Genomic DNA, 12,830 nt, shown 5'->3' with positions numbered 1-12,830 from the left:
ATATGAGGCTAATCTTCTTGAATGGCAGAGTGTCTCAAATAAAGTGATGTGGGCAAATATCAGAATGGGGAACTGGACAATGAGACTTATTTGTGCCTATGGTCCCACAGAAAGTTCTACTAAGGTAAAAGTAGAGAAATTTTTTGATGCTTTAGAAAAAGCATCAAACTGACACAATGAAAAAGGAAAAGATGGCCCTTGTTGGGAATCTAAATAGCAGAGTAGGAAATGATTGTCAGACATACAAAAATATTTTGGGAAAATTTGAAGAAAAAAGCAAAGCAAATAATAATGGCAAATACCTGTTGGATTTCTGCTCAGGACATGGACTGGTTATTACTAACACCATGTTCCAACATAAAAATATGCACAAATTCACATGGAGAGAAGAGGCAAAGAATAAGAAAAGTCTCATTGACTATGTTATTGTTGATAGCGATGTTTTTTCCCTGGTGCAGGACACCAGAGTGTGCAGAGGATTTGAAATTGGAAGTGATCACTATTTAGTCTTGAGCAGAATAAAATTGAATTTCATACTGAAAATGAATAGCATGTAAGAAAGTTTTAAAGCGAATAAAAGTTGAGCAGCTCTCAGATGTGAACTGTAGACTAAAATACACAAAGATTATTGAAGAAAAAATGAAAGAGTTTGAGAACAGGAATCAAACCTTGGAGATTCAGTGGCAAACTCTGAAGAAAACATTGATTGATTCTTCCAGAGAGGCATGTGGTGAGGTTGTCTGTAAGGATAAAAAAAATCAGAACTCCCTGGTGGACACAGGAAGTTAAAGAGGCAGTGAAGGAAAAGAAGAAAGCATATCAAAAGTTCCTGGCAAATAAGTCAGCTTTTGCTCTTAGAGAATACAGAGACAAATGTAAAAAAGCAAAACACTGTGTAAAACTAGCTAAACAAAAGTCATGGGAGGACTTTGGCAAGAACATAGAAAATAAATATCAAGAAGGTGGTAAGATATTCTTGAGGTTGTTGAAGAAGCTTAGGAATGGAGGAAAGAGTACTGTAAAATGAGTTAGATATGATAAAGGTGACATGAAAATTGGAGAAAAAGATATCCTTGAAGTATGGAGTAATTACTTTGAAAAGTTGCTAAATGAAACAAGCAGTGATTGCACAGTGGTAAAAAAAACACTCAACATGCATACAGTCAGGAACACATATCCATACTTGAAGTAGAAAAAGCCATCAAAGGCTTGAAATGATGGAAAGACAGGAGTAGATGATATTCGACCAGAAATGCTGAAGTATGGTGGTATGAAAGTCTTACAGTGGCTGCACTGCATAGTTCAGAAAGCCTGGACAGAGAGACGAATTCCTGATGATTGGAGTAGAGCTCTCATAGTACCCATATATAAAAAAGGGAAATAAAACTGAATGCGAGAATTACAGAGGTATTTCCCTACCGAGTGTTTCTGATAAGATTTATGCAAGTATACTTGAGAAACAGTTGAGGAGAATTGTGGAAGATAAGCTTGGTGAAGAACAAGCTGGATTCAGGTCAAACAGAGGCTGTCAGTGTCAGATCTTCATTTTACGACAAGTAGTGGAGAAATCACGGGAATATTACAATGATCTGTATTTGAGTTTTGTCGATTTGAAAAAGGCATATTACAAGGTGCCAAGAGAGAAGCTATTCAATACGCTACAGTTATATGGTGTCAATGGGGCATTATATCAAGCAACACTTAGTCTTTATTTGAGTTGTAAGTCAACAGTTAGAATTGAAGTACAGGATGATGGTTTAATATTAAATCTGGTGTGAGACAAGGATGTGCATTACCCCATCTGTTATTCATTATCTATATGGATCACATTATGAAGGAAAGTAGTATTAAACATGATATCAAAATTGGAGATGTTAATGTCAGCTCTTTGCTTTATGCAGACGATGTTATACTTCTAAATAAATCTACTACAAGTCTGCAAGATTCTCTGACTAAATGGAATAACTATTGTAATAGATATGGTATGAAGGTCAGCAATAAAAAGACAAAGACAATGAAAATAGGCAGAATCGTTGAAAATGCCAACTGTGTTGTGAACGAAGAACCTGTGGAACAAGTAAAACAATTCAGCTACTTAGGCACGATATTTAGTTTAGATGGTAAATTAAATAAGGAAATAGACAACAGAATCAACAAAGCTGGTATTGCAGGAAGTCAATTGAATAAATTCATATGGAATAAGAGAGAAATTAGTCTGAACATTAATTAGCTGTATATGAGATAGTATTCAGACCAGTTTTAACTTATGGATTTAAGAGCTGGGTCAGAAGTAAAACACTTGACCAATGAATAGAGACCACAGAAATAAGAGTCCTGAGAAAGATTAGAGGCGTGAACAGATGGCATCAATGGCAATATCATATTAAAAGCGAGGATATTAGGAAAGAACTTGACATTGTCAACACCCAGGAATGCGTTAGCAAAGCTAATTTCAGGTGGTATGGTCACTTAAACAGAATGAATGAGGAAAGATTAGCAAAGCAAGTGTTCTCTGCCAGGTTGGCAGGAAAATGACCCAGAGGAAGACCAAGATATAGATGGATTGATATGGTACAAAGTGCCTTAGACGATAGAAATATAAAATCCGATAATGTTGGAGTCTTGACAAGTAACAGACTGATTTGGAGGAAAACTGTAGACAGGAAGTTAGTAATGATGTAAATTTTTCATGTAGTACTATCATATCCTGTACACCCCTTGAGGGTACATGGCAGAAATTTGATGATGATGACTAAGATCAAAAATTCTTGCACAATCAAATATACATTGCAATACTCAACTCTTATAGATTTTATATAATACAGTCAAAATTTATCCAGAAATTTAATTTTTAATTGTCAATATTTCTACAAGAACCACAGACATCTGCTAATATAACGTCGGTAACAAATTTAAATTCTTTAAAAAGCTACAACAAATGATAGCATCTGTATTAAAAAAAAAAAAAAAGCAAACAAGTGCAGTAAAAGTGAGGGTAATTTGCAAAACTTCAACCCATCCATTTTTGGCTGTTGTATTGTAGTTTTGTTTTTGCCTCATTTTACACTGTAATCTAATAGAAAAAAATTAAAATTACTGAAAATTTTAATAGAAATCCTAAGTATCAAATTTCAGTAAGTTCCTTCCAATCACTACAGAATTATTGTTATCAGTTCATAAAGTTTTCCCAAATTTTGTAAATTAAAATGATCTATCTGAAACAAAAGTAAACCACATGGACATGTTCTAGTCTACATTCTAAATCTATTAAATTTCACCCAGCCAGAATGGAAAAGCCGAGTATTTAATTTAAATAAATTTTGCTGCTTTGCAGCTCTACAAATGTTCTGAATTAAAAATGGAAAATTTTTGTACGAATTCCAAATGCTGAATTTCAATAAAATCCACCTAGTTAGAATTCAAAAATATCTTGTGCTTAGGGCACTAGCTGAAACTCATCTTAAATAGTTTAATGAAATAAAGATGGCAACACAGGGAGATGAATTAAACAACCATTTATTCCATCTTCCCTTTCATGTTAGGCTCAATGGCTTGTCAGTCAAGCAACCTGGCTTCTTAGAAATCTGATGTTGCTTATGATAGTTGTTTTAGTGATATTTGTGCAATGACGTTTCACAAAAATTAACATAATACAAAGAGAAAAGTGACTAATATATTTTATAGTCTCATATTTCAATCTGAAAATTATAGGTCATCGCCAGTGGCATCAGGCAGTTTGAATACAAGGAACACAAACAATGGATTATTTAAGTCAGTAAGAGCCACATGTTATATACAGAACAACGCACATAGATAACACAGTAAACTGTATTAAAAAAAAAAAAAGAAGAACAAGAATCTGAATGACTGCCCTCTGTTTTAAATAATCCATTTGTGTTCTACTTTATATTCAAACTGCCTGATGCCATTGATGACCTGTAATTTTCAGGGTGAATTATATGACTATTAAATATATTATTCACTCTTTTGCTTGTGAAATGCTTATGATAGGGTGGTTAATCCTCTCTGCATCTGCTAAGGGTAGAAATTTCATGCGTTCTTCTGGCCAGTTTGCCTGTTTCACAGGATGAAAAACCTTGCCACCTCCCTATTATTGGCTAATTCACCTTTGGCTGAAAAACCCGATAAAGATTACAGTCCTAAACTGGATTCGAACCCAGGTCTTTCTGACCAAAGGACTTATTCTATACCAACTAAGCTATGGAGGCTCTCAATGATGTAATGGTCAATATTTTGTCTGTCACCAATACATCTTTAAGGACGCAACATATGAACTGCAATGTAGCACACAAAATAAACTGAAATAGATTAGATTCAAAACCTCCTCTATGACAGCTCTTCCTAATTATTACATATTTTGTAAAATGCACTTAAAATGGAACATTGGAAAAGTTTGCTATAATGAAAATCTTATTTCTCACCTATTATAAAAAGTGAATTTTCATTGTCTAGGTGAACTAATATAATGATTATCAGCTGTAAAATCAAATGCACAGTTTTTTCACAGAATTTCATTGGACAGATCTTAAGATTGCTTGGACTAGTATGCATAATTTTGAACTCAGAGTAGAAGTACTTAGCTTAGATAATTCTGTTCACTTTTTTCTCAGTGATAACCATTTAAGCATCAGACAGATGAATGATATCATTTTGCTCAAGAGAACATTACTTTGTGTGTGCATGGGCACGTACACTCAAAGAATAAATAATTTTATACAGAATAAAGAAAATAATACAAAAAACTGAAAAGACAACAGAAAATTTTTTAAACTTTTAGGTCATGTTTTTATTCCTTTACAAATTATCTTTTTTTTTTTTTTTAAATTAGATTTTACCTCTGTGGTATTTGTAGTAATTTCATCTTTCAGATGTTGCAAAACATTTTCACAAAATTCACAAGTCAAATCATCATGAACATTTGTAACTGAAGTCTTGACACTAGCCTGTAAAATAATTTTCACATTCATCTAATGTGGAAGATTCCAAATAAAATAATCTTAAAAATTTTTTACATACTTATAATTTCTATATTATGAACATTTGTCATCTAAAATTCATGATTTATTGATTAATTTAAGGAACATTTGCACTTCATCAGCATGATAATAACGAGACATTCATTAATAGTAATCTTCTAAAACAGAAATTATTACTCAAGTTTAAGGGAGATGGTAAATCCCGTATTATTCTACAGCTGGGTACGAAACTCAGATCAAAATCCTAGAGGTTCATGCCGAAAAAACTATTGGTGAACCCAAGTGTAAGTAATCACTTGGGTAGTACAACACCAGGGTAACTCGGATTAAAGGTGGATCAAGCTCCGTCACTATCCTTAATATTCTCTCATAATGTAAAATGCAGTTCCTAGGAGATGTATTACTATTTTATATTATGAAAAGAGGTCACTACCCAGACCAGTTTCAATCCTTTTTTTACTCACTGATGAGACCTCAAAAAGGGGTTGAAACCAGTCTGGGTAGTGACCTCTTCTCATAATGTAAAACAGTAATATATCTCCTAGGAGCTGCGTTTTACATTATGAGAGAATATTAAGGATAGTGACGGAGCTTGCACCACCTTTGCTCCGAGTTGCACTACCCAAGTGATTACTTACACTTGGGTCCGCCGATAGTTTTTCCGGCATGAAACTCTAGGATTTCGATCCGAGTTTCGTACATGGCTGTAGAATAATACGGGATTTACCATCTCCCTTAAACTTAACTTATGTTGCCAGTAAAATAGCCTTTTGGCTTTTTATCGTAGTAATAACAATATACACCAGTTTAGCAATTCGTTAGTAGAGGTATACGTAAGTTGTTCACTTAAAACCTTGATATTCCAGGTCTACCTACTCACTGATGAGACTTCAAAAAGGATTGAAACCGGTCTGGGTAGTGACCTCTTCTCATAATGTAAAACAGTAATACATCTCCTAGGAGCTGCGTTTTACATTACGAGAGAATATTAAGGATAGTGATGGAGCTTGCTCCACCTTTGCTCCGAGTTGCACTACCCAAGTGATTACTTACACTTGGGTTCGCCGATAGTTTTTCCGGCATGAAACTCTAGGATTTCGATCCGAGTTTCGTACCCGGCTGTAGAATAATACGGGATTTATCATCTCCCTTAAACTTAACTTATGTTGCCGGTAAAATAGCCTTTTGTTTTGTTATCATAGAAATTATTACTTGTTATAAATAAATAAGCACAGCTGGGTACAGATTCTGAGTGACAAGTCTTCAAGATACCTTAATTTGGAGAGTGACGTTTCTGGCTTATTGATCGCTACTGACCTGACAAAAAAAGTTAAGGGAGTTGAAAACTTTGAGAAAGGACTAATGAGATTTCTGGCTGGAATAATTTTGTATAAGAACAGTCTAGTATAAGGTTGATGACTTTATATCCTTTAGTTCAAAGACCAGTTTTTTTTTTTTTTTTAAATACCTGACAAATTATATTCTTAGCTTTATCTCTATTTTAACCTAGCATAAGCAAAAGTTTGCATCAATTATCTTCATATCTAGTTACTTGTATAATAAAAACAGTTGAATTCACAAAAGTTGACAGTGATCTGAGAAATGATCACTCACCATAATGTTGAGCAATATACACTTCCTAGAAAGTATACTCTGCATAATAGGATACAAACAGCAATTTGCAGCATTTGAAATTGGGGTTCTTGGGTTCAGCACCTGAACCCAAGAAGATGTTACCTTCATTCCTATTTTTCTGAATTCTATGCCTTTATACTGATACCTTCTTTCTAATTGTGCCTATTCCTATATCCTTTTGTGTCCTTCTATTCTGACGAATCCATAACATCTAACTTATATCTTCCAATTCCATTATTTTTAATTTCTCCCTAAGGGAGAAGTAGAGGAAGTTTGAGTCATTACAGCTGGCACACACAGAAAAAGAAAAAGTTGGTTCTTGTAGATAGCAAAGAAGGAAATTAATACCTGACATACAGAAATGTTTTGGGAAATTTTGGAATACAGAGCAAAGCTATAATGATAAACATCTGCTGGATTTCTATTCAAGAGATCAAATAATCATTAATAATATCCAGGGCTCCAGAAATCCACTTGCTCACTTGTCACTGGCGAGTTAGAGATAAGTGGCCAGTGAATTTTGAGCCTTGTTCTGAAAGCATTAAAAATATATTTTTTTTGTCACATAATTCACATTTAAAAAAAAAAAAACATCTCATCCAGTGTCAAGTTAGTTCATCACAGCTACCTGCCAATGAATTCATTAAAGAAGTTTTTATCTCTGGAGAGTTGGAAATAAAATTTCTGGATCTGAAATCCTTAATTCGAACACTACAGCATTCCCCTTTTAAAGAATCACCAAAACATTTGCAATTTTAGTTGCTGGTTTTCTCTAAAAGTCATAATGTACATCAGTCATCTTTATTTTCTTTTGTCCTTTTATCTCCTTTAAGATTAAGTTTTATTTTTCTTTCCATATGAAAGACTACTCATTTTCTTGTAATAATTAAAAACTCAACTTGCCATATCCTCTTTCCCTCAACTATTGTTCTTTCAGTCATACCATAACAATTAATAGCTTTTAAATGTTTTTCTTTCTATATGAAAGACTTCATAAATATCTACTTTTGAGTTCCAAAATTCCTTTAATTTCTCACAGCAGTATTATAGTGTTCTTTTCATTTTCACTCATGCTCCACTACACACGACACTTCCAATTTTATTTCAGTTAGGAAATGAGAAAAATGAGCTAGCATTACATGTTATAATTATGGTGCTTTAATTGAAAACAGTAAATCTCGCACGCTAAGTACAAAGAAAACTTGTTTTTCAACACAAAACAAATTATTTATATTATGAATACATTTAAATTAAATTACAGTTATTTCAAATAAGTTTTTAATTAAATCAATGCATTCATTTAGTTCAATATTAACCTTGCACATATGTACAGTATGCAAGATGCAGTATTACAGTATGTAACAGACAATTATTTTTAATTGTCTGTTACATACTGTTACATACTTTTCTCACAATATAATTTCATTAACAAAATAAACCAGTAATTATAAACCTAGATTAAAATTGGCACAGCCTAATTAAATACTTTAGTACATCTATACATCTTATTCTTCAAATTACACTCCTTAAGTAGGTTAGCAACTGTAATATATAGTCCTAAGCTTATTTTCACAGCTCATAACATGAATTAGCTTAGTGTAATTAAATAACTGAAAAGTTTTACATAATGAAAATGCTTTTTAATGTTATTTAAAGAATGCAAATAATTATCTTTCAAAGACAAGTCGAAGACCAGATCACGTGATGGGTGTATCGTGAAAAGTGAATCTACTACATCAAGTATACTACTTAATTTGTTTTTGTGAATTTTATTATTTGTCTTTCCTATTAAATTGTTCAGAGAATTTATGAATTCACCCTTCATTATGCACATTAACTGAAAGAAAACAAAAACTGAGTTCTGATGAGCCTGTGTTGTGGCATACATTTTAAACTCACATTAAAGGAAAGCATATTTCTCTATAATTACATGTAATGTATAAGAAAATTAAAGAATGTCAATTTTTTCAACAAAAAATTTATTAATACATCACTTAAACAATATTTATATAAAGTAGACTGCCTTGGATGAGTAAAAGCTTTTTGTAGCTAGTAGATTTAAGTTCCATTTCTGGAGCCTTGCTAATATTATATTACAGCATAAAGATGTGCACAAATTCACATGGAGACAAGACATAAGAAATAAAAAGTTTCACTGGCTATATTATTGTTGGTAGCAATATCTTAATGCTGGTACATGACACAGGAGTATACATTTGAAATAGGAAGTGGTCACTATTTAGTTTCGAGCAGGATAAAACTGAATGTCATAAGAAAATTAAAAGTGTGCAAAGTTTCAAAGCTGAGCTGTTCTCAGAGACGAACTGCAGATGCAAATATACAAATATTATTTAAGAAAAAAAATTAAAATTTTAAAATAAAACCTCAGAGTGTCATTAGCAAACTTTGAAGAAAACAATGATCGATTCAGCCAGAGGCATATGATGAAACTGTTAGCAAAAAAAGAGCAAAATCAGAACTTCATGTTGGACTAAGGAAATTAAAGAGGCAGTCATGGAAAAGAAGAAAGTATATGGAAAGTTCCATGGAAATAAGTCCAGCATGCACTCTTAGAGAATACAGAAAAAAAAAAAAAAAAAAAAAAAAAACATAAGCAAGCAATGTGTAAAATAGCTAAATAGAAATAATGAGGAAAACTTTGGTAAGAATACAGAAGATAAATATCAGGAAGGTGGCAAAAATGTTCTGAAGGATATTCAAAAGCTTAGAAATGGAGGAGGGAGAAAGAGTACAGTAAAAATGAAACTGAGATGATAAACATGACATGAAAACTGAAGACATTTTTCATGTCTAGAGTAATTACTTTCATAGATTACTGAATGAAACAAGAAGTGACAGAACAATGGTAGAAAATACAAAACAAGAGTATTGCAATCAGGAGTAGATATCAATACTTCATGTAGAAAAAACTATTGAAATCCTGAAATGTAGTTGGAGTATATGATATTTGACCAGAAATGCTCAAATATGGAGATATAAAAACTTTTTTTTCTTCATTTTTAAGGTCCAAATGACTAAACGTAGAGATTTTGATATTACCAATCTATAAAAAGAGTGATAGAAGTGAATGTACGAATTATACAGAGAAATAGGCTTATTGAGTGTTAAGATATATGCAAGCATGCTTAAGAAGACAAGAAAAATTGTGGAAGGAAATGAAAACAAGCAGGGTTCAGACCAACTGCTGAGAAAATCATGGATATAACAATGATCTGTATTTAAGTTTCGTAGATCTGGGAACATACGACAAGGTATAAAAAAAATGCTCTTCAGAGTGCTACATCTATATGGTATAATAGGGCATTTTATCAAAACAAATAGTTGGTAGTTAAAAGTGAAGGAAGTACAGGAAAATGGTTTGATGTTAAAATCAAGTTTGAGACATGGGTGCACCTTATCAGGAAAATAATGTTAGGCCAGACATTAAAATTTGAGATATTGAAATCAGCTTCTAAACAAATCCTGTAGAAGTCTCCAGGTTTGCCTAACTAAACTGAATAATATTTATACTAAATTCAGTATGAAAATCAGCAAATAAAAACACACAGACTATAAAAATAGGCAGGAACATGGAGAAACTGCATTCTGAATGCAGAACCAATAGAATAAGTAAAACATTTTGGATATTTAGGTACAATTTTTAGTAAGATCTTAAACAAAATATGGACATAAACATAATTAGCAAAGATGGCATGGTAGGGTGACAAATGAATGAAATTTTATTATAGTTGTGGCATTATAATTGGTGGTGTAGTGAACATGGTGAGTAATAATTAACAAGGTGTGCTTTATTATCATACTTACTAAAATTTTGCTATAATGTAATAAAATCAATTCTTGATAACTTAAATCATTTAGCAACAACTGTAGGATAGAGGACAGACTGGTACTACTTCAGCAGTGAGCAGATATTTATGAATTACTGAGATGGGAAAAGCCCTGACTAGAAGTTTGCAATGTTACTCCATTTCATGTGGAAAGTTAGCAGCGAATTAAATCTCTGTATTATACAGAGAATTTTAAGAACAGTTAGTCTTATTAGTGTTATAAACAAAGTAATGGAAAATTAATCAAGACTCATCCAGAATCATTAACGATTTATTCAGATTTTAAGAGTGAAATCTTTGCTGGTAATGTGAAGCTGAGAGAGTAGAAAATTTTTCAAATGATCCGTTTTACAGGAAGATCTTAAAGACATGAAAAGTGAATAAGAAAATAAAGATTAAAATTCATGGAAACAAATGTACATATGAAATTTGGTAAGAAAGTAGTAGTATTAGATGGAGGCTATAACAAAGAAAACATCTGAACTTTGTATAGCTCTGTTATGCTTCATTTATTCTTAACATTTATATTTGATGCTATTGAACCACTTAAAGTAGAAATATATAACTAAAATTAAGATATGCAAAAATATAGAAATTTATTACTATAAATCTAAATAAAATGCTATTTGTGTTCTAATGGCACCTTATGACACAGTAAAACAAATACTGAAGCACAGACAAGAGATTTAATAGCATTTCATTAAATCAAATATTTCAATATGAATATAATAGACCTTAATTATAAATGAATAGAGAAGGAAAAAAAAATCCTACTGCCTCCAGAGACTAACACTTTCAACTGAAAAGCCTCTAGCTTTCAATCTGAATCTTCTTCCACAACTATGACTTGGAGCAGATAACAGAATATATCTTATCTCCTTCCAATCACTGTTTGGATCTGTTTATTTCTTGTAGTTAACTTGTTTTATCTTTTAGAAAAATTTTATAGTAATGCTCTATGATTTGAGTTATGTAGGTAAGTTTATTTCAGTTTTGTTTAAAACTAGTTCAATTATTTGAAAACATTTATGTCCACTTCTACAATATTTTACACATTTTAATTTTTAGACAATCTTTTGACCAAGGAATGAATAAAAAATTTCCAAAGGAATATCTAATTTTAAACATACTGTTTAACTAACAGCAGTTTGCATGTACCTTAATAAGCTAAGTAAAAACACATGATTTTGCACATTCATAGTTGCAACCACTTCAGGTTATGAAAGATCTAGTCATACCAGAAAGATAATTAAATTGTAGAAAAGCTTTAGAAATACATTTTCTAGTATGTCCATTATGTAAGTGCCTCTGTAGCACAGATGCAATGATGAGCTATGTACCCTTTCGCTGGAAAAGACTTGGTGCAATTTTCATCATGAGATGAATGAGTTTTTTTTTTTTTTTTTAAACTGAAGGTGAGTTAATCTCATATGGAAGTAGTTTTTCCTTCTGCAAAACAGGCAAAGTAACCAGAAACACACAATTAAAAGACAAAAATAGTGTGCAGGTCTAATGGAGTATTACCCAAGACACTACACATTTTTGGAAATTTGAGAGCAAGGCAGCTGGTCACCAACCTTCATGATTGCTGGACAATTAATGTTTATACCATCAAGTGAGACAAAAGGTGCTAAGAATATGGTAGAGTTCTTGATAATTATACATTAGTTGTCATTTTTCACCAAGAGACCCATGGATATCAGATTCAACATGGGAACTAATCAAAAGAAGGCGGTTGGAAAAACAGAGACACAGGGACCGAAGAATACAAGAGATTACATAGAGAAATCAGAAGAGCCATCAAGCAGGACAAGGAAAAGTTCTATACTAATAAATGTGAGGAAATAGAGTTCCAGATGAGAAGGCATAATTATAAAAGGATGTTTTATTTAGTTCGTGACTTAAAGCACAAGTTTAAGCCTAAATTGAATGTTATCAAAGACAGGAATGGATCATTACTAACAGAAGAGTTGGAAATCAAAAACAGATGGAAAGAATACTGTGAGAAACTGTACAGCAGAGTGGATAAAGAAAATGTAGAGTCCTCCCACCAAGAAAATTTTGATTTGGAACCTCCTCCACTTAGGCATGAAGTTGAAAGAGCAGTTAAGCAGCTCAACAGCAATAAGGCCCCAGGTGCAGATGAAATCCCAGCAGAGTTGATTAAAGCCACAGGGGATGGAGGGATAACAGTGTTTCATAGATTGATTACAAGGATATGGGAGACAGGATCATGGCCTAGAGACTGGAAGAAGTCAGTTTTCATACCACTACACAAGAAAGGTGATATGAAGGCATGCAAGAATTATAGAACTATTAGTTTAATATCTCATGCAAGCAAAATTTTATT

General features: G+C 32.4%; 1 protein-coding gene across 1 annotated transcript in view; it reads right to left on the bottom strand.

Annotated features, from left to right (window-relative positions):
* Positions 1 to 12,830, bottom strand: part of LOC150099493 (uncharacterized) — a 301,600-nt gene that overhangs the window by 192,340 nt on the left and 96,430 nt on the right. Inside the window, exon 11 of the mRNA XM_090404210.1 lies at positions 4,857 to 4,964. Coding sequence (XP_090260336.1) covers positions 4,857 to 4,964 — 108 coding nt within the window. The remainder of the gene's footprint in view (positions 1 to 4,856; positions 4,965 to 12,830) is intronic.

This window comes from Typopeltis vanoorti, chromosome 14 (genome assembly GCF_054136105.1).
Source record: "Typopeltis vanoorti isolate ZY-2024b chromosome 14, IOZ_Tvanoo_1.0, whole genome shotgun sequence".
Classification (NCBI taxonomy): domain Eukaryota; kingdom Metazoa; phylum Arthropoda; class Arachnida; order Uropygi; family Thelyphonidae; genus Typopeltis; species Typopeltis vanoorti.
Note: the sequence above shows the minus strand (reverse complement) of the source record. Positions and strands in the feature narration are given on the sequence as shown.